At 39.4% G+C, this 25,510-nt stretch overlaps 1 protein-coding gene across 3 annotated transcripts in view; it reads right to left on the bottom strand.

Moving 5' to 3' along the window:
* Positions 1 to 25,510, bottom strand: part of LOC131243494 (uncharacterized) — a 141,743-nt gene that overhangs the window by 51,499 nt on the left and 64,734 nt on the right. For all 3 annotated transcript variants that reach the window (XM_058242884.1, XM_058242885.1, XM_058242886.1), the window contains 4 exons: positions 21,864 to 22,062; positions 17,235 to 17,354; positions 11,193 to 11,278; positions 10,971 to 11,081 (listed from right to left, as the gene is read on the bottom strand). In XM_058242884.1, the coding sequence (XP_058098867.1) occupies positions 10,971 to 11,081; positions 11,193 to 11,278; positions 17,235 to 17,354; positions 21,864 to 22,062 (516 nt within the window). The remainder of the gene's footprint in view (positions 1 to 10,970; positions 11,082 to 11,192; positions 11,279 to 17,234; positions 17,355 to 21,863; positions 22,063 to 25,510) is intronic.

The following is a 25,510-nucleotide window of genomic DNA, read 5'->3' as shown; positions in this document are numbered from 1 at the left end:
AACAGGTCTAAGATGACTTTGAATATTTTTTCCAAGAATTTGCCGCAATGATTAACGGCTCATTCTGGAATTTTAGAGAGGTTGGAAATGCCCCTTCTGGTAAGAAATTAAGGAACCTAGTTAGTAACAAGGTATTCAATAACAGTAATGGTGGTTGTAACAGCCAGCCTTATGGAGATTATGGTACGGGATGTAACGGTTATCATAACCCCCGTAACAACCGTTTACAGCCCTGTAACAGTCTTTTCCTTCTTTTTTTTCTTTTTTTTTTTGGAAGGAAGAAAATGCATAAGCCGTGTATCGGCCCATTACAGGGCACTTACCAGCCTTTTCTTTTTCAGAACAGGTGTTACAGGCCCATATCGCATAACAGCTCCCACCGTCACCAGCCATAGCGTGACCATTTTTTAATACCATGGTTGGTACAAATAGTCTCTTTCATTGCTTTGGAAGAGCAGGAAATAAAGCAAGGTGATATTTGTACCGTTTCTAGAAAAGCGCAGCTAAATAATCGGCTGTTAAATGATGTTGAATGCCCGGACCTTTGTTTATTATGGAATGACTTGTTGGTTGTTAAGCTGTTGTCTTGCTCGGTTCAGCAGGATTCTGCTTTTGTTGGCTTTCCGAAGGACCCATTCACTTGTTTCTCATGGATGTGAAAGTTGGCAGATTGGATGTTCTCGCATGAGACATGTAGGTGGGAAAGTAATGGATGGATGTGAAAGTTCACAAAAACAGATGTACATGATCATTCCCATTCCCATTTTATCAACCGAATGGGCAAAAAGAAAAAGGACTTAAACCGTCCCAGGGGATGCTATTGCTAGATCTAGTTGCCCACATGAACAGGGACTTCACAACGCATATGCCACCAATGCATACTTGTACGCAGTGTTCCCATTGTCGACGAAATGTCAATATTATCGCCGATAATATCGGTGTCGCTAGTCTAGCAACACTGATACTCCAAATTTTCGTTTCTCTCCAGATTATCAGCGATATCATCGATAATTTTGTGTTAATGCCGAGAATATCGACTGTAGCCACCAACCACATAACCTATTACAAGAAAACGGTAGCCAACGATCCCTTTTTTTGATAAATAGGTAAAAATCAGGAAATAAAATCGGAAGATCGCTTTCGCTATTTTTGTAAATGCGCGAGAGTGATCTCGTACCTAGCTGATCGAAACTCAGAAGTCGGAAGAATGCCTCGATCGACAACGCCAATCTTCGAATATTGCACACAAAGGTAAGAAACCTTTCTCGATTGGAAGCTCAAAATTTCGGCAAAAATCAGGGATTTTGGGAATTTCCTCACGATTTGGGAATCATTTAGGGTTTCAAAACCCTCCCTAAAAAATCCCTCTTTCTTCGGTGAGAATCTCCCTCCGAACGAAATTTCAGGGTTTTTTTTTTTTTTTTTTGGTTTTTCGACTTCGAGTTGTTGACGATATAGGGGAAGCAGAATAGTACATAAAGGCTTAGTAGCGATTTGCTAAGTCACCAAGTTCCGCGGACCCCACCATGATATATTTGTTATATCCATACCATCCATCCATTTGGTGAGATCATTTTATTCCATGAGTCAAAAAATGAGGTATATCCAAAGCTCAAATGGACCCCACCACATAAAATAGTGGGGCTAATGACGCCCACCATTGAAACCTTTCTAGGGCCCACCACGATGTTTATTTGAGACCTAGCCTGTTTTGAAACCTTCAAAATGTCACACAGACAGGGAAGAAGGGAAAATCATAAATATCATCTTGATTGAAAACTTTTGTGGCCCTTGTGAAGCTTTTAATGGTAGGCGTTCAATCCCCATTGTTTTTTATGGTGGGGTCCACTTGAGCTTTGGATCTGCCTCATTCTTTAGGTCATACCATGAAATGTTTTCTCCAAATGGATGAACGGTTTAGATATAACACATACATCATGGTGGGTCCATACATCCCTACATCAACACGTTATTTTTGTACCGAGTAACTCGTATGCTTAATCGTACTGAGTAAACTCTCTTGGGCCACCGTAAATGTTTGTGGTTTATCCATGTTGTCCATACATTTTCGAGATCATTTTAGTGGTTAATCCCAAAATTGAAGCATATCCAAAGCTCAAGTGGACCACACCAAAGGAAACGGTGAGAATAATGATTCCACCATTGAAACCTTCCTAGGGCGGCCCACAGTGATTTTTTGTTTTTTGTCATCAAAATTGTTAATCAGATCATACAGCTATGGATGAAGTTAAAACATAAAAAATCAACTTGATTCAGAACTTGTGGCCCGTAAGAATTTTTCAACAGTATACGTTCAGTTCACACTATTTCCCATGGTGTGGTCCACTTGATGTTTGGATATGCTTCATTTTTTACATGAATCCCTAAAATTATAGGGTAAAATAGATGGATAGAGTGGATAAACTACATAAATCATGTTGGGCCCTACACACTTTACTCAGTACGCTCATCGTACTCAATTACTCGGTGCACAATTTGTTTCGGATTTTTCCCAATGAAGTCGTGGGCATGCGACTTCCTTGGCTTAGTGCTCTGTGGGGCCCACTGTGATATTTTTTTGCCATCCAACCTCTTGATTAGGTCATACAGACATAGATGAAATGAAAACACAATTATCAGCTTGATCGGAAACTTTCATGGCTCCTAAAAAGTTTTTAATGATGGGATTAAATCACTATTGTTTCCATTGGTGTGGTCCACTAGAGATTTGGATCTACTTCATTTTTGGGACCATGCACTAAATGATTATTTGAAATGGATGAATGGGGTGGATTTATCACAATGATGTTGGGCCCCACATGATCAAAATAACACGGTGTTACTTGGGTAACAGCGAGCGGCTTTGGTGGACCCTGACTCTGGGGCCATCTTGATGTATGTGATTACATCCATGCCATCCATTTGTATTGGAAACTCATTTTAGGGCATGATCCAAAAAAAAATGAAGTAGATCCAAATTTTAAATGGACCATAGTATAGGAAACAGTAGTAATTGACCATTAAAAACTTCTTGTGGGCCACAAGGTTTGGATCGAGCTGATATTTGTGTGGTCTCTTAATATAGGTCTTTGTGACCTTATAAACAAGTTGGATGGAAAATAAACATTCTGGTGGACTTCATGAAGTTTTTAGTTGTGGGGATTCAATCACGATTGTTTCCTGTGGTGTGGTCCACCTAAGATTTGGGCATGCTTCATTTTTTGGATTATGCCTTAAATTGAGCTTTGAAAATGGTTGGACGGTGTAGATTTAAGGCACATGCATCACTGTGAGCCCCACAGTTAGGGGTCCCACCCACCTCGGTGGATCAAGGGACCCACAATGATGTATATGTTTATCCACGTCGTTCATTCATTTTTTCATATCATTTTAAGGTATGAGCCAAAAAATTAGGTATATTCAAATCTCATGTGAAGCACACCACAAGAATCAACGTGATTAAACGCCAACATTAAAAACTTCTTTGGTGTCATAAAAGCTTTGGATGAAGCTGATATTTGTTTTTTCCTTCAATCACCATTGTTTCATGTCCACTTGAGATGTGGCTTTGTCTTATTTTTGGGCCCAAGCTATAAAATATGTGTATTTAGGCATGTCTTAAAGTTTCACTGAAAAATTCCACAATTTTCTCCATGTTCCCCCCTTTTTCCCGCATTTCTAGTTATCGGCGATAACAATATTATATCTTTATCTCTAGCTAGCGAAACTTGTAGCGATATCGACAACTCGAACACTGCTTGTACGAGATCTAGGACATTCATAACGCACAGATCGTTGTGGGAATACATTGGTACTACCCTTAAATCTCATCTGTTTTTTTTTTAGACAATTACTTTATTTAGAACCAGAAAGAAAACAAAGAGGGAATCAACCTGATGAGATAGCAAGTCGATTACCCTCCAAAACAGAGCAGATTACATCCCTTTAAGAGGTAATCTCATCTGTTGGGTACATATCCTTGATGAGGACATCACATCTTATACGCCTTTGCGCACGTATTAGAGGAGGCGGGCCCCAGTCTCTCTGTAGCTAGGCGAGTATTCGTGTTGAAGGCCTTATAGTGCATGTACGAGCATTTGGAAGACCCCACACTAGGAAGATGCACATGGGGTTACTTTAAGGAATAATTTGGATAGTTGGATTTGAGGGACGCAACAATCGAACTGTTGGATCGCATGGAGTACATGATTGAGCCATTAATCGTGGACCATTTTTTATCATAGGACATATATCTTTTAGGATCAACTTTTATGTTTGATGCTTTTGGACACTTCGTGAGTGGTTTTATATGTTTTTCTTAGACTAGCGTTACTTTGGTCAAAAGACATAAAGCAGGGACTATTTTGTAATTTTCTTAAAGCTCTTGAGGGGGTGGGCAGCGGCATGTGAAGCCCACTCCAATGGTGATTTTCTATAATAATAAAAAAACACAAGTCTCTTTGTTTTCTCTTCTTCATGAGATGTGAAGACTAGTTCTATGCAATTTGGAACGAAGATCGGTGCGATGAATATCTTCAATCGCGAGAGTGTGAAGCTTCCAATTATCCACCTTGAATCTTCCTTCTTCGTTCGAGGTATTTTGTTGAAATCTCTTCTTTTCTTCACCCCAAGCCATCCAAAACCCTTCCAAACATCTTCCTTTCTTCTTTTACTATCCTCTCCATCAAAACCCCACGATCACGGACCAAACCAAGCCGACTGGACCCTACACATGCAACCGTACGGTCACACGTGTGAGCCCACGAGCTGGTCCGAGCGGCCACATCTCTATTCCCCTTGCATCTTTTGACTTCCCCTTCAAAATCCTTTCATCCATTATTCGAAACCCTAAAAACCCCAAATCTCACAATTTCTCAAAATTCCTAAACCCTATATCCCCAAATCCTTCAATTAACCTAAAATCCCTAATTTTCATCTCATAATACCTAAATCCTTTTATCCCTTCATCCAATTCCCCAATTTAGCCCTAATTTCACCCTTTTTCCCAAACTTCCCTAACCCTAGCTTCACCCACACCCGAATCTAGTAAACCTTAGGTAGTATTAGACCTTCCCTTTTACAATAGACCTAACCCTATGTTATTTGGACGTCTCTAAATTAACTAAATCCTAGTTTTCCAAGTTTAATGATCATGTAGGACGATGCTTGACAACTTAGGCTTAAATGATGCATGCTTTCCTCTTAGAATCTTGATATTTGTGATGACATTAGCATGATTTGTGATTTTTAAACTAATTTAATTTTGCTGATTGATCTCACACATGATTTGATTTAATGAATTGGTCTTGCATCAATCCTCATATACCCAGATCCTACCCATTAAATAAATCAGTCAACTTATTTTTATTTGGCTTGACCCAGATTATAATGGATAGGATCCAGGGCAAAAATATAGACCCGATTATTAAATGGGTTGGATCCGGGACACCCCTCAACCCGAACTAACCCATTTCCACCAATAATTTGCATTGCTCAATTTGTAGGTCCAATAGTGAATGGGCCAAATACCAAAAATAAGAGTTCAGAAGATGCTAACCCTTTTTGGTGGCACAGAAATATATATATATATAGTCTCATCAACAGCTTAAGTTCAGTGAGAAAATGTTCATTTGTTAGCTGGCTAGGATAGTCTCATCAAGGTGACAAGAGCCCGTTGGATGCGTGGTTCAGATCATCATTTGCATACCATGAGGCACGAAAAATCCATGCCTCTAGAGGCATTGGATCTCCTTCCTTGTTACTATTATTTAAGATTATGGCTGACCTGGACAAGAGATGCTTCCACTAACAGAGACGCCAATAGCAGGTTGACACTTGACACACACAAGGGCGTGGTGGACGAAATGTAGCTCAGAGGCAGCTGATAAGAGTTCCTTAGAAACTAACAGCAAACTGCCACTTGGTGGTTTGTGATTGGATGTTAGGAAGCTGAGGCAGTTCCTATATCCTATAATTTATAAATAGGGGTAATCCTGAGAACTTAAAAAACTATTATATTTAGAAGCTACACATCAAAAGCTCAGAGCCAAACCGTCTTTGAACAACTGAGTTTGTGCGAGTGAGAGCATTGAGCTTCTAACCGAATGGCGTCAAGAAGTCATGTAGACATTAATCATCAAGTGAGCTAGAAGTGATTTCATTTTTAGAGAGAGACATTGAACACTTCAGAAGGCAAGTATTGGATTAATGCATGAAATACAGTCATAAGGCTCACGAGGGAGATTGGTTGCAGTAACCACAGCAAGCATATACGTGATAAAAGGAAAAGCTCTAAACCCTTGACTTACAAAAACCTCATAGTGATGGGGACATCACGCGCACACGCGTACTCACGCCGCCCCCCTACGCACATACGTACGTAGGAGGACCCCACCATCGATCTGGCTCGATGATGACGTCCAGGGAAGGCCTCCTAGTTAGAAGTCAAGTTTTGGTTCAGAAAAGTGGCTCGATATTCAAGAAAAGCCCACCATGGGATCTCATGATCGTGGCCCACTCGTCGAATTGGTTTTATATTTTAGGTTTTACTTATTGTTATTAATTAGAACATCGTGAACGCTTTAGATTTCCTTGTTTGGTTTTTATTTTAGTTTACTTCATCGCCAAGTAATAGGTATCGCACATGGTGCGAGTTTTTGGGTATAGGGTTCTCCCTATAAATAGGCACCCCTTGTAGTTCTTTTCATTCATTGAAGTTAATAAAAAAATTCCTGCTTTATTTTTCTACTCTCTTCGTGAGTTGTGGAAGAATTAAAAAGTGGGTGCGAAACCCTCCCTTTTCGAAGGGCTAACTACCGTGGTGCGAAGCCACATCGATCCCAATTCACCCCCATCTTCCATCATCTTTTTTTCCATCTTCCCCTACTATCCGTACTTTAAATTTGTCCTTTTGTTGCATCAGATTTCGTCATTATAGCAGGTTTCTAAATTTCGGCCTGTAGGCGAGCTGAAACTTCGACGGAGCACCACGCACAAACCGTACATCAGATCGAGCTGAGATTTGGGGGTTTTGGAGTCCATCCCTGACCGACCAGGGCTAAGGTGGCCTTTTTCTAAATAGTGGGCCCCACACACGTGCGGCCAGGATCACACGCACATCCGTCTAGGCCATTATTGTTGTCCACACGCGGGATCATCTTTTGGCTCAAGTTTTTATCCTCTTTTATCCTCTCATAGCCATTTTTCATGAATTCTAACCATAGATTACATGATCCCTAATTGATTTGCCCATTTTTATCACCTTGGGGTTCCTTGAATTGAAATTAGGGAATCCCTTGGATTAGGGACTGATTTTTATGCATGAGTAGTTGATTTTATTTCCCTTTGACATCGTTTGGTTTATAATTTTTATTAGTCCAGTCCTAGCCTGTGTCGGGTTGGACCCGCATAAATTCCCCTTTTTAATTGAATGTTTGGATTTTCATGTGGGACGTGGAATTTGCGTGATTGTTTCTGAATTGGTAGGATCTAAGCCTGAAATCTTGCATATCATATTTAATTTTCCATGTCCTGCATCAAATTTGGTATCAGAGCCTAGGGTTCTTGTAGGGGAATTCATTACATGTTTAGGGTTTGGTTGTTTATGTCCATTACGCATCAATTCTCATCATATATGGCTGTTTAGAGGTCCATAAACCCTGAAATAAGCTGCTAAAATTTTCTGTTATCCCCTTATTTAAATTATTTTAGAAATTAACTTAGTTTTCGATTTCTAGGTTTAGAAACTTTCCTTTTCTGTTTTTTTATAAACTAATTTTTTAGAAACTTTCTTAATCTGTTTTTAGAAACTAATTTCCTTTCCTTTTTCTTTTTTAGAAACTAATTTACTTTCCTTTTTCTTTTTTAGAAACTAACTTACTTTCTATTTTTAGCAACTTTCCTTTTTTCTTTTTCTTTAGAAACTAGGTTGTTTTTTTTAGAAACTTTTCTAATTTGGTTTTTTTTTTTTTTTAGAAACTTTCCTAATTTGTTTCTTTAGAAACTTTCCTTTTTCGTTTTTTAGAAACTAGGTCGATTCTTAAAAAAATAAAAAAATAAAAAAAAATAAAAAATAAAAAATCTCTCTTATATTTTGACAACTATATGGCTGAATTTTGGTTGGCACCCTACACTAAATATGGAACAATTGCAAGAGTCAATAAACAAGTTGTCCCAGAAGTTGGAGTTTATGATTAAGCACTTGGAAATGGACTAATGCTTTGAGCAGCTTGATGAACGCATTGCCCGACTAAAGACCATCGCCAGGACAAACCCCATCATTGGGGTAGATGTTCAATCTCAGGTAGGTGGCCTGAAGGATAGACCAATGAATGGAGTTGGCCAAGGAATCAGTTATGCGCGTGCACCCGTATACCCACCCCATGACGAACATCAAGACCACTATTTTGAGGGGTACAACATGTGCAGCCTTGTGACTGGAGATAGTGCACCAGGTGTTAGTGTAGAGTTACTCACTGAGGTCATTCCGGTAGTGGATGAGTTCGTGATGTTTGTCCTGATGATCTACCGAATGAGTCCCCTAGGAGGGATATAGAGCACACCAGAACATGGGACACCGTAATACCTACAACCGAGTTTACGTTGAATAATTTTGTCGATAGGTCCACAGGTCTAAGTCTTCGTGAAGTCGTTACTGATTATAAACCCAGGAAACTTATTGATCTTGTCCCTATGTCACTGTCCCATAGGCCGTCAGAGTCTGCAGAGTCTTTTGCGCATCACATTCATTCATGGCATCAAGAAATCAAGCAGAAGATCATGACTAATAATGAACATTGCACATTTTCTACAGACCAATATAAATGTTTCAAATGATTCAATATTGGGGACTCTGTGATGGTCTGCATCAGGCCCGAGTGGTATCCTTTGAGGGCCGTTTGTAAGTTACACACGTGTAGCGCTGGACCCGTCAAAATTATAAAACGAAACGGTCTCAATGTGTATGAGGTGGATCTTCTACCTTTCATGGGAATTAGTTTCACATCCGATGTAGAGGATTTAGTTACTTTTCAGGGGACCACTGATACTTTGTTCGGCCCTTCGCCTACCCATCCTGATTCTCCATATATATCCCTTGAATTATGGCCCCTTCCCAACCTATTTTCCCAGCCTCTACCTCCCATATCTACTTTTCCTAACCTTTCTTCCCAGCCTCTACCTTCCATACCTACCCTTCTCGACCCATTTTCCCAGCCTCTACGTCCCATATCTACCCGTCCTGACCCATTTTCTTAGCCTCTACATCCCATATCTACCCTTCCCAACCCATTTTTTCAACCTCTACGTCCCATACCTGCCCGTCCCGACCCATGTTCCCAGCCTCTACCTCCCATACCAACCTGTCCCGACCCATCTTCCCAGCTTCTACCCCCCATACCCATCCTTCCCGACTCATTTTCACAGCCTCTATCTCCCATACCTAACCTTCACACACCCAAAAAGGAAATAGAGGATATCCTGGACCATCAGATAGTTTCAACGTCGAACGACAGGTTTCAGAAGTACGTGGTTAAATGGAAGTCACACCCAGCTTCAGACAGCACGTGGCTCACTGAGGAGGAGCTTCAGAGACTTGATCTTGACATCCTGGAGCGGTTCAGGAGTTTTATTTCGCCAGTGGCGAAATCTTTGCAGCCAGGGAGAATTGATGGGGACATCACGCGCACACGCACACTCACACCGCCCCCCTACGCACGTACGTACGTAGGAGGACCCCACCATCGATCTGGCTCGATGACGACGTCCAGGGAAGGCCTTCTAGTTAGAAGTCAAGTTTTGGTTCAGAAAAGTGGCTCGATATTCAAGAAAAGCCCACCATGGGATCTCATGATCGTGGCCCACTCGTCGGATTGGTTTTATATTTTAGGTTTTGCTTATTGTTATTAATTAGAACATCGTGAACGCTTTAGATTTCCTTGTTTGGTTTTTATTTTAGTTTACTTCATCGCCAAGTAATAGGTGTCACACATGGTGCGAGTTTTTGGGTATAGGGTTCTCCCTATAAATAGGCACCCCTTGTAGTTCTTTTCATTCATTGAAGTCAATAAAAAAATTCCTGCTTTATTTTTCTGCTCTCTTCGTGAGTTGTGGAAGAATTCAAAAGTGGGTGCGAAGCCCTCCCTTTTCGAAGGGCTAACTACCGTGGTGCGAAGCCACATCGATCCCAATTCACCCCCATCTTCCATCATCTATTTTTCCATCTTCCCCTACCATCCGTACTTCAAATTTGTCCTTTTGTTGCATCAGATTTCTTCATTATAGCAGGTTTCTAGATTTCGGCCTGTAGGCGAGCTGAAACTTCGACAGAGCACCACGCACAAACCGTACGTCGGATCGAACTGAGATTTGGGGGTTTTGGAGTCCATCCCTGGCCGACCAGGGCCAATGTGGCCTTTTTCTAAATAGTGGGCCCCACACACGTGCGGCCGGGATCACACGCACGTCCGTCTGGGCCATTATTGTTGTCCACACGCGGGATCATCTTTTGGCTCAGGTTTTTATCCTCTTTTATCCTCTCATAGCCATTTTTCATGAATTCTAACCCTAGATTATATGATCCCTAATTGATTTGCGCCTTTTTATCACCTTGGGGTTACTTGAATTGAAATTAGGGAATCCCTTGGATTAGGAACTGATTTTTATGCATGAGTAGTTGATTTTATTTCCCTTTGACATCATTTGGTTTATAATTTTTATTGGTCCAGTCCTAGCCTGTGTCGGCTTGGACCCGCATAAATTCCCCTTTTTAATTGAATGTTTGGATTTTCATGTGGGACGTGGAATTTGTGTGATTGTTTCTAAATTGGTAGGATCTAAGCCTGAAATCTTGCATATCATATTTAATTTTCCATGTCCTGCATCACATAGTAGTCAACAGACATAAAGGAACAATGACAGGAATATAAAAGCAAATGCTTATGAACCAACCAACAGAATCATATATAACTCACCAATTCAGAAAATTTGTCAAAATGCTAATGCATGTGGACATCACTCCTGCATTGCTAACATTAGGTTCCAAATTGCTGACCAAGGAGCAAATGATCTTGACCACATCAACACTATACAGTAGCCAACAAAGCAATCAGTTAAACTCAACATACAATAAGGAAGATAAAAGACTGACTGAAAACTAATTACATGAATAAAACTTAATAATCCTATCTACCAACCAAATATTCGTCTCCATGTTTCCATCCATTCGAGCTGCTTTCACGGATAATGAGTTGTCAATGTCCATTAAAGCAAAACACAAGGCCTAGAACATATTGAAATAGTACATCAAGTTCAGAAAAATGTATAAAGAAAAACTAGTTCAATTCAACAGCAGATAGGAAATACCAATGCAAGCAAGCTCCAAAAGTAAGAAAGACAACTTTACAAACAGGCATAATATACTAAATAATAGAAGGGGTTGGGACAAGGTCAGCCAAGAAAAAAATCACAGTCTAACAGGCACTCTTTTCTGGCATGGTCAGCCATAGACCTAGATCCATATTTATTGCCAAGTGAAGCCCAATGAGGTAAATATATCCGGACTAAGAATAAATACACTGACACAAAAAGTCACCAACATATCAATGTGTTTGCTTCTACCAGAAAAAAAGAAAAAAAAAAAAAAAAAGACACTTCCTTATATAATATTCAAGATGCATCCACAGCCATTGGAGTGGCACAGTTAAGGAAACACATAAAAAAAATAAAGAGGTATTAAATAACACTCCATTGAAGGACATGGTGTATGTTCATTTTACCATTCAAAAGCACAGGTAGGCCCAGCTGCTGATGATACATACCACTGACCCGGTGGGTTTGCCATGGGATGGTTGACACCCCAATATCTCCACATTCAGGTGATCCTACCAACCCAATCAAAATAGATAATTACAACCAATGGTCCCCCACATCTAACGAGGGCCCATTCAGGCAGCTAGGATAGTCTAAGGGGGGCCTAGGATGTCCCATCCACCAGGGGTCCAACTATGTGAACAATTTGGATCCCCAAGAAGTGGGCTTCACATGTATAGTTTTTTAGCAAAGCCAATGCTCAATCGAGCACTGTATATTTTATGCAATGTAAATTACAATCTGCACCATAGAAAATACAAAATTACCAACATAAACGCTACTGATGTATGAAAGCAACATCAACAAATAACAGCCATAATTGAAAACCAAAGAATAAAAAAAACAAAAGAGACGACAAATACAAGATGAAGATTTGGTGTGATGAGTCGACAATATTAGAATCCTCAGCGATGTTTGGGAGGAGGAATTTGTGCAATCCACAGATTTCAAATAACCCCTGCTTGTCTTTTGTCAGGGACTTGCCAGATCTGGTAGCTCCTCAAAATGGAAGACTCCTTTAAAAGCCAAAAAAAAAAAAAAACGCAATTCCTTCGCAATAAATGCTCCCCAAATCCATGAATTTGTAGTTCGATTTCCAAAGGGTGGAATTTGCCAAATCCAAATACAATGCAAATCCATGAATTGACCAAATTCACATATACATTTCCTTGATCCCAAACAGGGCCTAAATGACGCATAAATGACCATTATGACCAATCTGTTAGTCAAATAACCTTCTCAAGCCAATCACTAGATATCATGCATCCCTCATCAATGACCAGAGACACAGATAAAGTCAAAAGGCCACTATGCCACCATCAGATTCACACGTGTAGGATGATAAATCAAGAACAATAGTCAATGAGTAGGGTCAAAGAACTAGAGAAAAAAAAGGCACTTAGGTAGGCCCCCAAAACGGCCCCAAATTCATACAAGCTATGGCAACCATTTCACTAACGCATATCCCTAACCATTTAACATCATATCTCCCAATAAATTTTAAGAAATTTTTAAAATTAAATTCAGATGAATAGTGTCGCCAATTTGGAGGATCACTCGATGCCCTAAATCGGCCTCAAAATTCATTCAATCTATTGGCACTCATCCTGCTAATGTAATTGACCCCAAATCAATGGACATTTATTGGATAGTGAAAAATGAAAAATATCCAATGATCCTATTTCAAAAAACAACAATCTACAAATCAACAGTTAGGATAGTTCAAACAATTTGATTTTGGAATTGTGACTTAACAACAATGGATTCCATAATTTAATTGGTTAATTTTGAGCAAACATATGCGACGTGTACAATTTTTTGAGTGCTAGTCTCAAGTATCATTCGCCACCGAAGTATCATATTAGGAAAAAGGAGGTCTCAAGTTAAAATATTGGACCACATGGTAGGGTTCACCCAACAGATGGGTCCTACTCATTGCTCAGTGGTAGACTCACAAGAGTTTCAACACAAAGGTCATGGTTTCAAGTACCCATTGTGATGTGTGTGGGTGTGTTTTAAAAAAAAAAAAAATGGTCCACCCAACAGATATCTTCCAACCAGTGTTTTCAGTATGCTACCTAGTGTAACATGTAGTGTATGCTACATAGTGTAGTGTGTGGTGTACGCTATGTAGCATACGCATGTGGCATATTTCCCTGGTAGCGTATGCTACAGGGCATGTAGCATACCCTGTAGCGCAGGCACTATTCAAACTATCCCCGATATTATCTGTATCTACAGCTCGGCGATACCGATAACATTGGTAGTATAAAAAATTTTGAGTATCGATGATGTATCACTAAGTATCGCCAATTTATCGATATCGCCAATATTTTTTATTGTGTAAATTCCAAGTGTAAATTCCAAACGTCACTTCTATCGCCGATGTATCAATATCGCCAATGTATCGCCAACATTTTTTACTGTGTAAATTCCAAGTGTCGCTTGTATCGCCAATATATTGTGATATCTCAATAATATCGTCAATGTACAGATATTATCAAAAATCTATTAAAAAAAAAAATCATTTCAATTTTTTATGGGCATATGGTTGTATGTAGTGTTCAATTTGTTGACGAATACTAATAATATCATGATATCACCATTATCGCAACATGGGTTATATCGAGACCACAATCTTTTGTTTCCTTTCAAGTTGCCGACAATTTCTCGGTGAAATATCGTGTGTTGTCCATTTTTGAAGTATCGATGGACATTTAAATAGAAGGTTGGATGGTTGGATGGATAGATAAGATGGATGAGATTGTTGGATTGATTTCTTACAACAACACATGCTTTGAGGCCCCCATTAAATGGAAACTCATTCTGTATGCATTCTTTTTACAATTTTTTTATTTCTAAATATGCAAATATGTATATTTTAGGATCTCCTGAAGTTTCACTGAAAAATTCCACTACTTTCCCGTTGTTTCCCCAATGTTTCCTCGCTTTTCTGGTTATCAACGATATCGATATTGTTTCTGTATCCTAGGCCAACGAAACTTGTAGTGATACCGATACTTTGAACATTGAGTGTAGGTAGCGTACACTATTTGAAAAATCTCCTTTTTTATCATTTTTTCTATGCTAGTTCAACATTTATTTGAAATTAGTGGTGACCCGACCCCATCACACCGTGCCACTACATTAGATCAATCTGGACCATCCAAATGATGGTCCATATCATGGATAGAGAATATTCCTATTATCACACCCATAGGATAATCCTAACCATTTGTACTGGTCCATAAAAATGTACGATTGGAGAGTTTTTCTGTTTTAAATGGTGTCAAACTAACACAAACATAACCCCATAATACAACTCATCTTTCGAAAGAGGGGTTTCCATTTCAAAACCCCAAATACATCGCCAAAAATAAAAATCGCCAGCTCAATTCTACCAACCCAGTCAACCATTTAGGGAAAAAAAATTAGGAGTTTAATCGGACCCATGAGAAGATTGTGTAGCTAAAATTTCACTAGCATTGGATCCCAAACAAAGGAGAAATCATAATTCCCCCATTTCATGTCCACACAACTATGGAGCTTTAGATTTGCAGATTTTGCTTGATTTGGAAGAGAAAGGTACACTTTTAACTCCTAACCTCAATTAATCATTTTTATTTTATTTTGATTGACTAAATGATTGACGGAGTATATTGTCTTTTTTTTCCACTTTAGAATGTCGTTTTGTCATTTTTTTTCCTCTTTAGGATGCCGACTCTATGTTAAGTTGTAAAATTAGCATTGTTTTACAAGCATTTGTTTTGTGCAGCCTACTTTGATGTCTGTACAAGCATTAGCCTACGCTGTAGAATAGCGTGGCCCACTGTTTTACATGTTTAAGCACCTGTTTTCTATGGTGCGGCCAACCAGTGGAACTATGTGTTTGGCTTATTTCTCTTTTCATTCTCTTTTCCCTTTTTTTTTTTTTCTTTTTGCTCTTTTAATGTATTTTTTTATTACTTTAATTCACAAATATTGCATATTGTGTAGCTTACACTACAAGCTATTTAAAAACTGCTTCCAATTGGTTAAGTGCATATGAAATCCAACCTTTCCAATAGATTAAGCCCCAAAATGAGGTCACCTAGTGCAAATTTCATCCACATCTACTAATTGGGTGGGCCAAACCATGGACAAAATTTTCTGTCATTAATAAATTGCAAAATACAAGTTTGTCCACTTGATGAGTAAATATGCCTGAGTTTTGTGAAAGGTGATGTTCATGATGGGGCACTTGCATTCTCTTGGAAAGAGAGAGGCACTTCATCCAAGAAAAAGAAGAGAGACGCAAGACTGTAATGGACCGTTGCGGCTTTGCAACGGTGGTTACAGCCTTGTAATGCCATTATGGTTCTGTTTTTGGGGTTGTTTTGACCCCATAACACAACTGATTTGCCACAGCTTAGTGCCCCAACCTTTCGAAAGCGCAGCATGTTTTTTTTTTTTTTTTTGTAGAGTGAAATAACCATGGTACCTCATTTGATATTTGATAATATGTGTGTGTGTGTGTGTGTGTGTGATTTGAGTCAAAACATTGTGGAGCCAACATGGTGTGTTTATAACATCCAACCCATCCCAGCATGGTGTACATTTGAACCCATAATCAGGCCAATCTAATCATCAAATGGGCCAAACATGAACCACTTGTTGGGTTAGATGTCCTACGGACACCACATGGGCCAACAATGCCTCTGACACTAGCACCTTTTCTCAAGAAAAAACAATAGATAAGAGCATTTTGGTCATTTTTACTCACCAAAAAAGCACTTTTCCATACTTATAAAAGGTGAAGGCATTTTTTTGTAAAAGCACAAATCACGAGGAACTTTCCAGTAAAAATCCCTAGAATATTGACAGCATAATAACAATAATCTACATTACATAAAAAGTGGCAGTTTACATTTTTAGTTAAATACCATTCATGTCCTGTGAGTGCACTCTAGTGCAACAATTTTTATGTGTCTGCCCTCAGCCTATATTTGCACCTGATTTGAAACATAAATCCGGTGAGTCGCACCTTAAGCATGCCATGGTGACGAATTGTTGGGGATAGGCATGCAATGTGTGTAAAATCATGTAGATTTGTATGATAGAAAATGCATGATGGACAGCTTGGATTGTTGACTTCTGTCATGTTGTGACCTGCCTCATGTACATGGGTTGCCGTTGTAGCGGGTTACAGAGTCCACATAGGGGTAGACTACTTTGTTAGTTTTGCACCGTTTTCAAAATGGTAGCAGTTCATCGTCCTCACATGTGGTGCTAAGTAATGTACAGTAATGAAAACCATCAAAATCACACATCCACAATTGGATGGAAAAGATATCCAAAATCAACCTCATCAAGCATGGTCCACTTTTAGTGGCTATCAATTGGATGGGTGAGAATACTATAGTGAGTGATTCAAATTCAAAGAGAAATCAGATGGTTAATATTATTTGTATAGTTTTTTTGGTCATGCTCCATCCATAGTTGGGTCAGCAATTTGGACAGTCTGGATTGCTGTGCAACTATGCCATGTGTACAGTTGAAGAGACTTATTTCAAACTATGCCCTTGCATCATATGATTTGAAGAAACATAAAATATGCTATTCATGCCATTTGAAATAGCATATCAAAACTCTCATCTACCTTTCAAGAAAATTTATCTACAAAATCCAACTGATTCAGCACGGTTAAGGGAAGAACAAGTGTTTAGGCATGTTTAGGTAAATCATATTTGATACAGTAGTAACAAATCACATTACTTCTAATAACTCTTTCGGCACTAAAATCAAGTTGGAAACAAAGCAAAGATTTCAGTGAAGAAGTTATACAGAAAAGATGAAGATGTTAAGAAGCAATATGTATCAGAAATTACCTTGTTGAACAACACCATCCGACAAAGAAGGTCAACAGTAACGAAGACATCCTCATAACTGTTCAAATTATACTCTTGTACCAAACGCAACAGCAGCAAAAATATTCCAGATTGCATATACTGCATCGAAGTTAGAACAAAGAAAAACTGAGTCACAAAATTTATTGAAGCCTTAAAAGACAGAAAGGACACTATTTCTCCAAACAGGTACAATTTTTTTTTTATGGCGTCAAGGTGGTCCCCGCCCCATTTTGAGGCAAGACTATTTCCTGCGGATGCACACAATCACCCGCAATGAAGTCTGAATTGCCCTGTGTTCATACTTTATATCTTTCTCACTCATATCTTTCTCACTCTAAAGTCTGAATTGCTTTTAGTCACATGGATATGTAGAAATGGTAAGGGATTGAAATCATATCAAGAAATTATAACTATACTTGCAAATTTTGAAAACAATAATCCCAGGTTTTTTTAATCTTTCTGTTCGATAACTAGAAGTGGAATTACATGATTCCAGATCCCAGGGTATGTAGAGTAATCTAGGGCCCCGAGTTTCAACCTCTCGTTCAGTAATCCAGAACTTTGATCACAAGGGCCTAAGAGTGGGATGGACTGTGCCCCTAAATACCACTGAAGGGACAGTCATAACCCTACATTCACTGGCCTGCAAGTAGATGGTTAAGAAAACGTATAGCAACAGCCTTCATTCAACAGAAAAGGCACCAAAGACTGGATAACTATGATCTTCCAATCTGAGGTTTTTGGGGCATGGTCCATCCACAGTGACACCAATCAGACCAATGATCCGGCCTCTGGGTCACCAAACTATAATCCCCACTTTTTTGAACCCAGGACCTGAGGAAGCTATACATCATCTTCAGACCAAAGATCATCTACTCTGTCTTACAAGAAACAGCTTACTTCACATATCAACAGAAGTCTTACAATAAGAAAACATATTTAATTTCCTACAGGTGATTGCAAGCGATCTGGGACATGCGAGACATTGCCAAATCAGAATCATGAGCTCAACTAATGAATTGCTACAATGTATAGCAAAGAAAATCATGAAAGAGTACGTGTAAGAAACCAGTTTGCTACAAATCCTTACACAGGATATGGGCTTCATAACCACAACCACTTGATATTATATTTTCGTAATTTTCGTCTATGGGCAATCAGGTTCTGGTGAAACATCACAGGACATGTCAACAAGCATAAAATTGCTTAAAGCTGTGAAATTTGCAATCGTCTAGAAGAATGGGCTACCAGTGCTCATAACTGAACAGGCAAAGACATATGTGGGATACATTCTTTAAAGCAAATGAGAACGTAACAAACACACTCAGAATTGATAATTTAGTCTGATAATCAATATTAATGTACGTGATGCAAGGTATGCGTGAGCATGAGATGCATGCTCCCAAGGAAAATTCAACTACAAGGCTGGAACAAAGAACGGATTGAAGCACAACTTGGTAAGCTTCTTAAATCACTAGTTGGGCAATTTAATAACATGAGCAGAAGGTTCAGGAAAGGAATAGCACCCATGAAGGATTAGGTCCCTATCCAATGAAGTCCTAGATTGTCAACATGGATGCAGATTGGAGCTGTTATTTTTATTGAGAATTCACAAGCATGTGTATAGAGAACATGTCATTCCATCATTCAGAAAAGATGGAACTATAACAGACAATGTTCGATAGTCGAGTAGAGACATGTTTATCGAGATTCCCATTCATTCGACAAGAGATGCAGAAATAGTTGTCGTAGAACTTGAAGAAACATTCAAAATTAGCTGTTAATAGCTCCAGGCAGACAACTGAATGGAAAGTTTGATCGCATGCACCTGTCTGATGGCTTCCAAGAGGAATAACTTTGTTTTTGGTTGCCCCATTTGGAGCAATCAGTATCTTTCAAAGGCCTCATTAAGATCTACTACAAACACTTAAACATCTTTTGCAAGATTAGACTGTTATGGGCCTCAAGACTCTTCGGGGACATGGGTAACCAAGGTTGGGTCGAGAATTTGTTTCAAGTATAGTCTAAAACAAGTTGGTATCATCCAAGTCAAATCAATCAAGGTCCAGCAGTCTGCAACAAAACAAGTCACCAGACTGATATGGGACCAAAATGGATGATTTGGGGCAAGTCATGCCAATTCTGATCCCCAAGCGAGTCACACAACAAAACCCCAAGTCATGCCGGCGTCAAACTTTTGCCATAACTTTCATCATGATTCCGGACAATTTCTGATGATGTTTCAGATGATCATGTCAATATAATTATCAATAGACATACGAGGTGGGGAGCACTTGATGGATGGCACAGATTGATGATTGGACCTTTTCTGTTCTTGACTGGACCTTGTTTCTTGCCTTTCATTGGATAACGAAAACCATACGACTCTGATCAAAGTGATTCATGAGCAAAATGGATTATCAAAGGTGCAGTTCACAAGATTGATGATTGGAGATTTCCGGTGAGGGAATTCTTGAGAAACATGCTACTGAAGCCCAAAAATTTCAAGCTGGCAAGCCGAAAGGCAATCCAATTCGAGAACACTTGGAAACAAAGACTTACGTGGCAATGAGGAAAACCTAAGTGGCATTGAGCCATACCCACATCGGAAGGGAGAAGATTCAGGTTGTAACCAGGTCAACCCACATGACATCCTCATCCATTCAATAGATCAGATGCTTTTAGAGAGTGTTAATAGATATTGGCATTGCGGACTACCCATTTCAAATCCAGCATTAGCAAATAGTGGATTTTTGGCACCTGGTACTTATGGGACAGCTGTGATTCCTATGAATGTCATGGTAGGACAGTCTAGTGGACACATCGGCCTGATACATACGAAACAACATGAGTATGATGCTCGTCCTCTTTAGCAATCAAGGGGTATCAACATGGGGTTCAAAAAGAAGTATTACACATAGTTCCTCAGATACACCCAAATGGAGAGATTCTTGGGAGACCAATGACCTCATTTATATCATCTTCCGAGCCAATAGAAGATATTCCAAAAAATGCATCTGAAGAGACAAGTAACCAATAGGCTGCTCATCCGTGGGAAAGACAAAAGAGTTTTGGAAGAAGGTACAGTGTAAAAAAGAAAAAATAAAAACGACAGCTAGAATTCCAAGAGTAGATCTCCTAGTCCATTGGATTCATCCTTTGGGTCCAGGTGGTGCAATTCCTTAAGGGAAATGAATAGCTTGAGCTTGAAGTTGTTGGATTCCCTAGAGATGGCAGATTACAAAAAATCCAATTCACCAATATGTTATGAATCCAGCAAAGTCTTCTAGGGGACAAGGAGTATCACCCAAGTTCAAAACTGGACCAAATACAAGTTGGAGGAAGATCATGAGGCAGCAGAAGAAAATCCTAATTCTGAAGAGGACTTTGGCTCTATGGAGGGACAAAAATCACAGCATTGAGGTCAGTGGGTGGATCAAAGGAAGGGGAAGGTGCTACAGCCTACATTGATAAAAGGAACATTTTCCAAATCAAAATTGAGAAGACGGATGAGGATTGCATCTGAGTGCAGAAAAAAAACTAGAGAATCCACAAGGCCTCTCACAGCAAATCAATACTGTTTTATTTTTACTTTTTTTTTTCTTGAAGGAATGAAAATTTTAGGACCTTTCTCAAAAGAATTAAAGCCAATGGGAAAAATGTTAAATGGAACACGAAAGATTGCCTACGGAAAAAAAAAAAAAAATCATCATCTAAAGCTTGATCCCAACTAATTGGAGTCGCTACATAAATCCTTTTCCGCTTTCACTCTATCAAGGGCCATAACTTTGAACACCCTAGCATGAGTTTTGAGTTTGGAATGTTGTATAGTTTGGATTCATGGAAGTCATGGCATAAGTTTGATGTCGTCTGCCAACCTGACGCAACCTTCCTTTATCCAAGCTAGGGTTTCCATTCATGCCTCAGTGGTAGACAAACAAGAGTTTCAACACTGAGGCCAGGGATCGAGTGCCCGTGTGGTGTGAGCGGGTGTGTGAGTGTGTGGGGTGTGGGTGTTTTAAAAAAAAAAAAAAAAGAGGCTAGGGACCAGCAATGAGGGCATAGATATCACACAAGAGTGGGTGTGTGAGTGTGGGGTGTGGGTGTTTAAAAAAAAAGGCTAGGGACCAGCAATGAGAGCACAGATATCCCAAAAGTGCAATGTAATAGATATCAAAAAGAAACTTTTGCTACTAGTGAAGAATGATAATTGTTCTTAACAGCGTTCATTTAACTAATGCAGTGGTTTGGTAGGATGCACAAACTCAAAAAATAAATAAAACAAAATAAATCTAAGCGACTGAATAGCACAAAGTAATCTGTCACAAAACTAATCATGATGATCATTAATACACCGTGCTACATGGAATGGAGCCCATCATAAGTGGCTGCACAAGTAATTTCAAGATGTGTCACTCTAACATCACAAATAAATATAAAAAATAAAACATATTCTGGAAGCTAATCTTAAATGGCAAATGAATTTTAGACTTTGTCGATTTGATATCAGAGGCATCTAGAACCAGCACAACAAGAACGAAACTTAAATATCATAAGCCTAATTATGAAAAAAAAAAAAGGACTAGGAAAGAAAGTTGAGACATCCACCTCCCAACGAATGAGAGCATTTTTTCCATCCAAGACTCTCAAAACATGACCACAGGTTCCACGAGGAATGAGCAGGCCTTCGACCCCAGGGACATGCATTGGATTGGGTGTCACGACAATCTGGGAGATGTTGGCACAGGAATCGCCAGGGATCTCAAATAAGGATGTCATACCAACCATCTTATCTAAAAAATTATACCTGTTAACAAAAAGAGCATGACCTAAAAACACTGAAGATAATGATAAAATGCAATGTGCATAGTACATACTGTGAAGTCTTCCATTTCATGCTTTTCTAGTAAATATATGAGCATCGAGACAAGTAGGCATCAAATTAAGTGAAATATTTGCATAGCCAGTATTTGCCATTCAATAAAGCGGAAATACAGGTCCTGAAGCCTAAGATACGCATGGCATTACAGATTGTACAAGTGCTAGATACAATTCAGTGATCAAGATTGTTGTTCAGATGGACCTAACCATGTATGGATCATGTGCAAAAATATTCCTTGTTAGGACAAGCTAGGCCCTCTAATTAATGACTGGCAGAATAAACAGCAAAGATAAACAAAAAGCAACCTATTCAACAGAAAAGGCCAACTATAGGACACTTCGAATCTTGCAATCTAGGAAATTTTTGGGTATGGTCCATCCCTGGTCAGCCTCCCATTGGATTAATGGTCTGAAACATTGCACCATGGGACCCAGGTACAAACAAAAATTCACAGATACTATGCATATCTTCAGGCTGAGGATCGCAGAATTCTACTTCAATAAAACCATCATGAAACTATTATGTTCGAAAAACCAAGGATACAGTGAATCAAAAGATATGCAAAGACACCACACATAAAGATTAAGGAGCATACATAAAAAGGGGCAGGTTTTTTAATTGCTAAAAATGAGCATCAGCAAAAAAAGGCTAGTCATTACTAAATATAAAGGCAATACCGCATATATTTGTAGCAATTGCAACCTTCATGTGACCATCACTGAACACTAATGTACAACTCTAATCAACTTCAAAACCCAGCAAGCTCTTCCATGCATCGTATTGCATCAGTGAGTAGCAGAAACAAAGGATAATCATTATTCTTCTATCTACTAGTAACGAGCGCATTTGTGGCTTTAGATTCCTGAAAGGAACTCCTTTTAAGAATGCAACCAGATGCAATAAAAGTTCATATGGGGGGAAAAACTCCTTGACCATAAGTACTACCAAGACAAGCCATTTCATACGTTGCTTTTGTAATACTAACAAATTACTAACCAAGCAGACATTGCTGGCACTAGACTTTGAGACAATTTTGTTTCGGGAACTCCTTCATTGACATCAAGGTATAAACAAACATTACCATATGGTGAAAAAGGTTCTATAAGTTGATGACCCAAGCAGATATTGCTGACTATCGAGGAATATAGGCAACAGTTCAATCAGTTGAACCATCCGATGCCAACTGTTTAAGACAACCAAGCTGCAACTGGCCCAATATTCCAATGCACTGAAGGTGAGCTTCCAACATGTGTTCATAACTGTTTGGTTGAACAGTATAAACAAAGATTACCATATGGTAAAAAAGTGTGGGCACATAACAAAAGCATTATCACTAGATGTAGAGCTTCCCTACTCGGGGACTATTCAACTTCCCATCCCACTATGAGTAGCTATCCCTCACATTGTTGCACTATGCTCAAAGGAATCCCAATGGTCGCCTATGATCCCCAACAAGGCAGAGAAAGGGCTATATGCACTATTAGCCCTAAGACCACTCATGAAATAGGAGAGACCTCAAAGAAAGCTTATGGGATTTTTTATTTTATTTTTTGTAAGTTTGAAGGTAAAGGACATCCTCCAGTATTATGTCATACCAAGAACCTCAACTACTATGATGAACTTCTCTAGGCAACGACAAAAAATGAAAACATGACTGATGAGATGAATAAGGAACTGAAGGAGGAAAGTTGACAATGTTGAAGACAAAGGCGCCTTTCATTGATGACGAAGCAAATTGAGACAATAAGGAGAAAAAACTGAGAATCGTTTGCACAGTAATGCTTTCCCCAACTCAAAGTACACGTGAAGGAAAGCCCATCAAGGCCATCATCGACAATGGCAGTAGCCTTAACATTGGTTCACAGAATCCAGCTGATCAGTTCTAGCTATGAGTGGAGAAGTACCGACAGCCTCATCAGATCACCAGGATAACTGTCGACACAATGGGGGTGACCCATCAATTCCCTAGCGACTTACCAGGATGATAATACACTGAGTAGGTATGATGTGCCGCCATCCCAATTAGAGCTCGTCAGCTCCTACTTGGTCGAAATTGATTGGATGTATGATCATCCTGTGGAGTATTTAGAGTTCACCAACATCGACACCGACAACTTTTTGTGTGATGGAATGGAGATCACTACCCACCCGATGAAGGAAGATCCTCCACGAAAGGACAACAGGATGAAGACTGTTACCAAGACAACAAAGGACTACATAGGTGGTGGCATGATGACATGCAACCAGCTAGCAAAGGACATGGTGAACAAGAAGAAATCATATAATGCAACAAAAACAGCACGAAGAAAAGAAAGCCTCACCATTCGTGAAGAAGACGAGACTGTCAAGGAATAAATTGTGTTTGCGAATGCAAGTGGAATTAAAGATTGTGCTCCAGATTAGAAGTGCCATGTAAATGAAGTGCCCACCAACAGTGCGCAGCAGCCAGGAAAAAGAATCACTATAATGAAGCAATTGTCAGAACTTCCCTCTCGATACTGCTACTCGAGGTCGAGTTCTTTTAAATATGGAGGGAATTAATGCATCCAAACCACACGAGTTAGCTTATCAGAGATCAGGCCCATCCAAGAGTCACGATAAAGGAGTTGGACCATCCAACTGATGGGATTGATGATTTAAACTACATTGCATGTCTAGATTAACCAGATGGAAGATCAATGGTCCTAATGAGCATTATGGAAAGCATAGTAGTCATTGGCTTAGCTTTTCTTTTTTTTTTTTTGAAGAGAGAGAGAGAGAAAGAGAACAATTTTGTTAAGAAGCCCACCAAAGGTGAGAAAAGAATACAACCCAACTCTACAACTCAAAATGAGCGCGAGATTGATAGAATTAACAGTCTTTACATAAGAAGCCCAGCCCATAACACTATGCTTGACTTTATGAATACTTTCCTCCACTGAAGATTCCCTATTCTAGAAGCAGCGGCCACTCCGAGCCCCCCAAATCACCTAAAAAATAGCCATGATAAATATTCTCCACACCACTTTCTCAGCTTTCCCCACCCCTCCCCAATGCTAGGCCCACAGAAGATCCACAACGGACAACAGCATCACCAAATTTATATGAACCAAAAAGAAAAAATGCTTCCAAACATGGAGCACATAAGGGCAATGAATAAACAAATGATCGATTGACTCTGTATCCACCAAGCACATCAAACAGATGTTCGGAAGAATAGGGGCTCTCCTTTGAAGGTTGTCAATAATTAGCACTCTCTTCCTTCCCATTAAACGAACTAAAGCCACAACTATAGGGGGGCTCCATATGACGGAAAGCAAAAAGGGAAGTGAACAGGATGGACGAGAGGAGGCTCACAAATCAAACTAAAGAAGGATCTGACAAACAACCAGAA

Source organism: Magnolia sinica, chromosome 4 (assembly GCF_029962835.1).
Source record: "Magnolia sinica isolate HGM2019 chromosome 4, MsV1, whole genome shotgun sequence".
Taxonomy (NCBI): Eukaryota; Viridiplantae; Streptophyta; class Magnoliopsida; order Magnoliales; family Magnoliaceae; genus Magnolia; species Magnolia sinica.
Note: the sequence above shows the minus strand (reverse complement) of the source record. Positions and strands in the feature narration are given on the sequence as shown.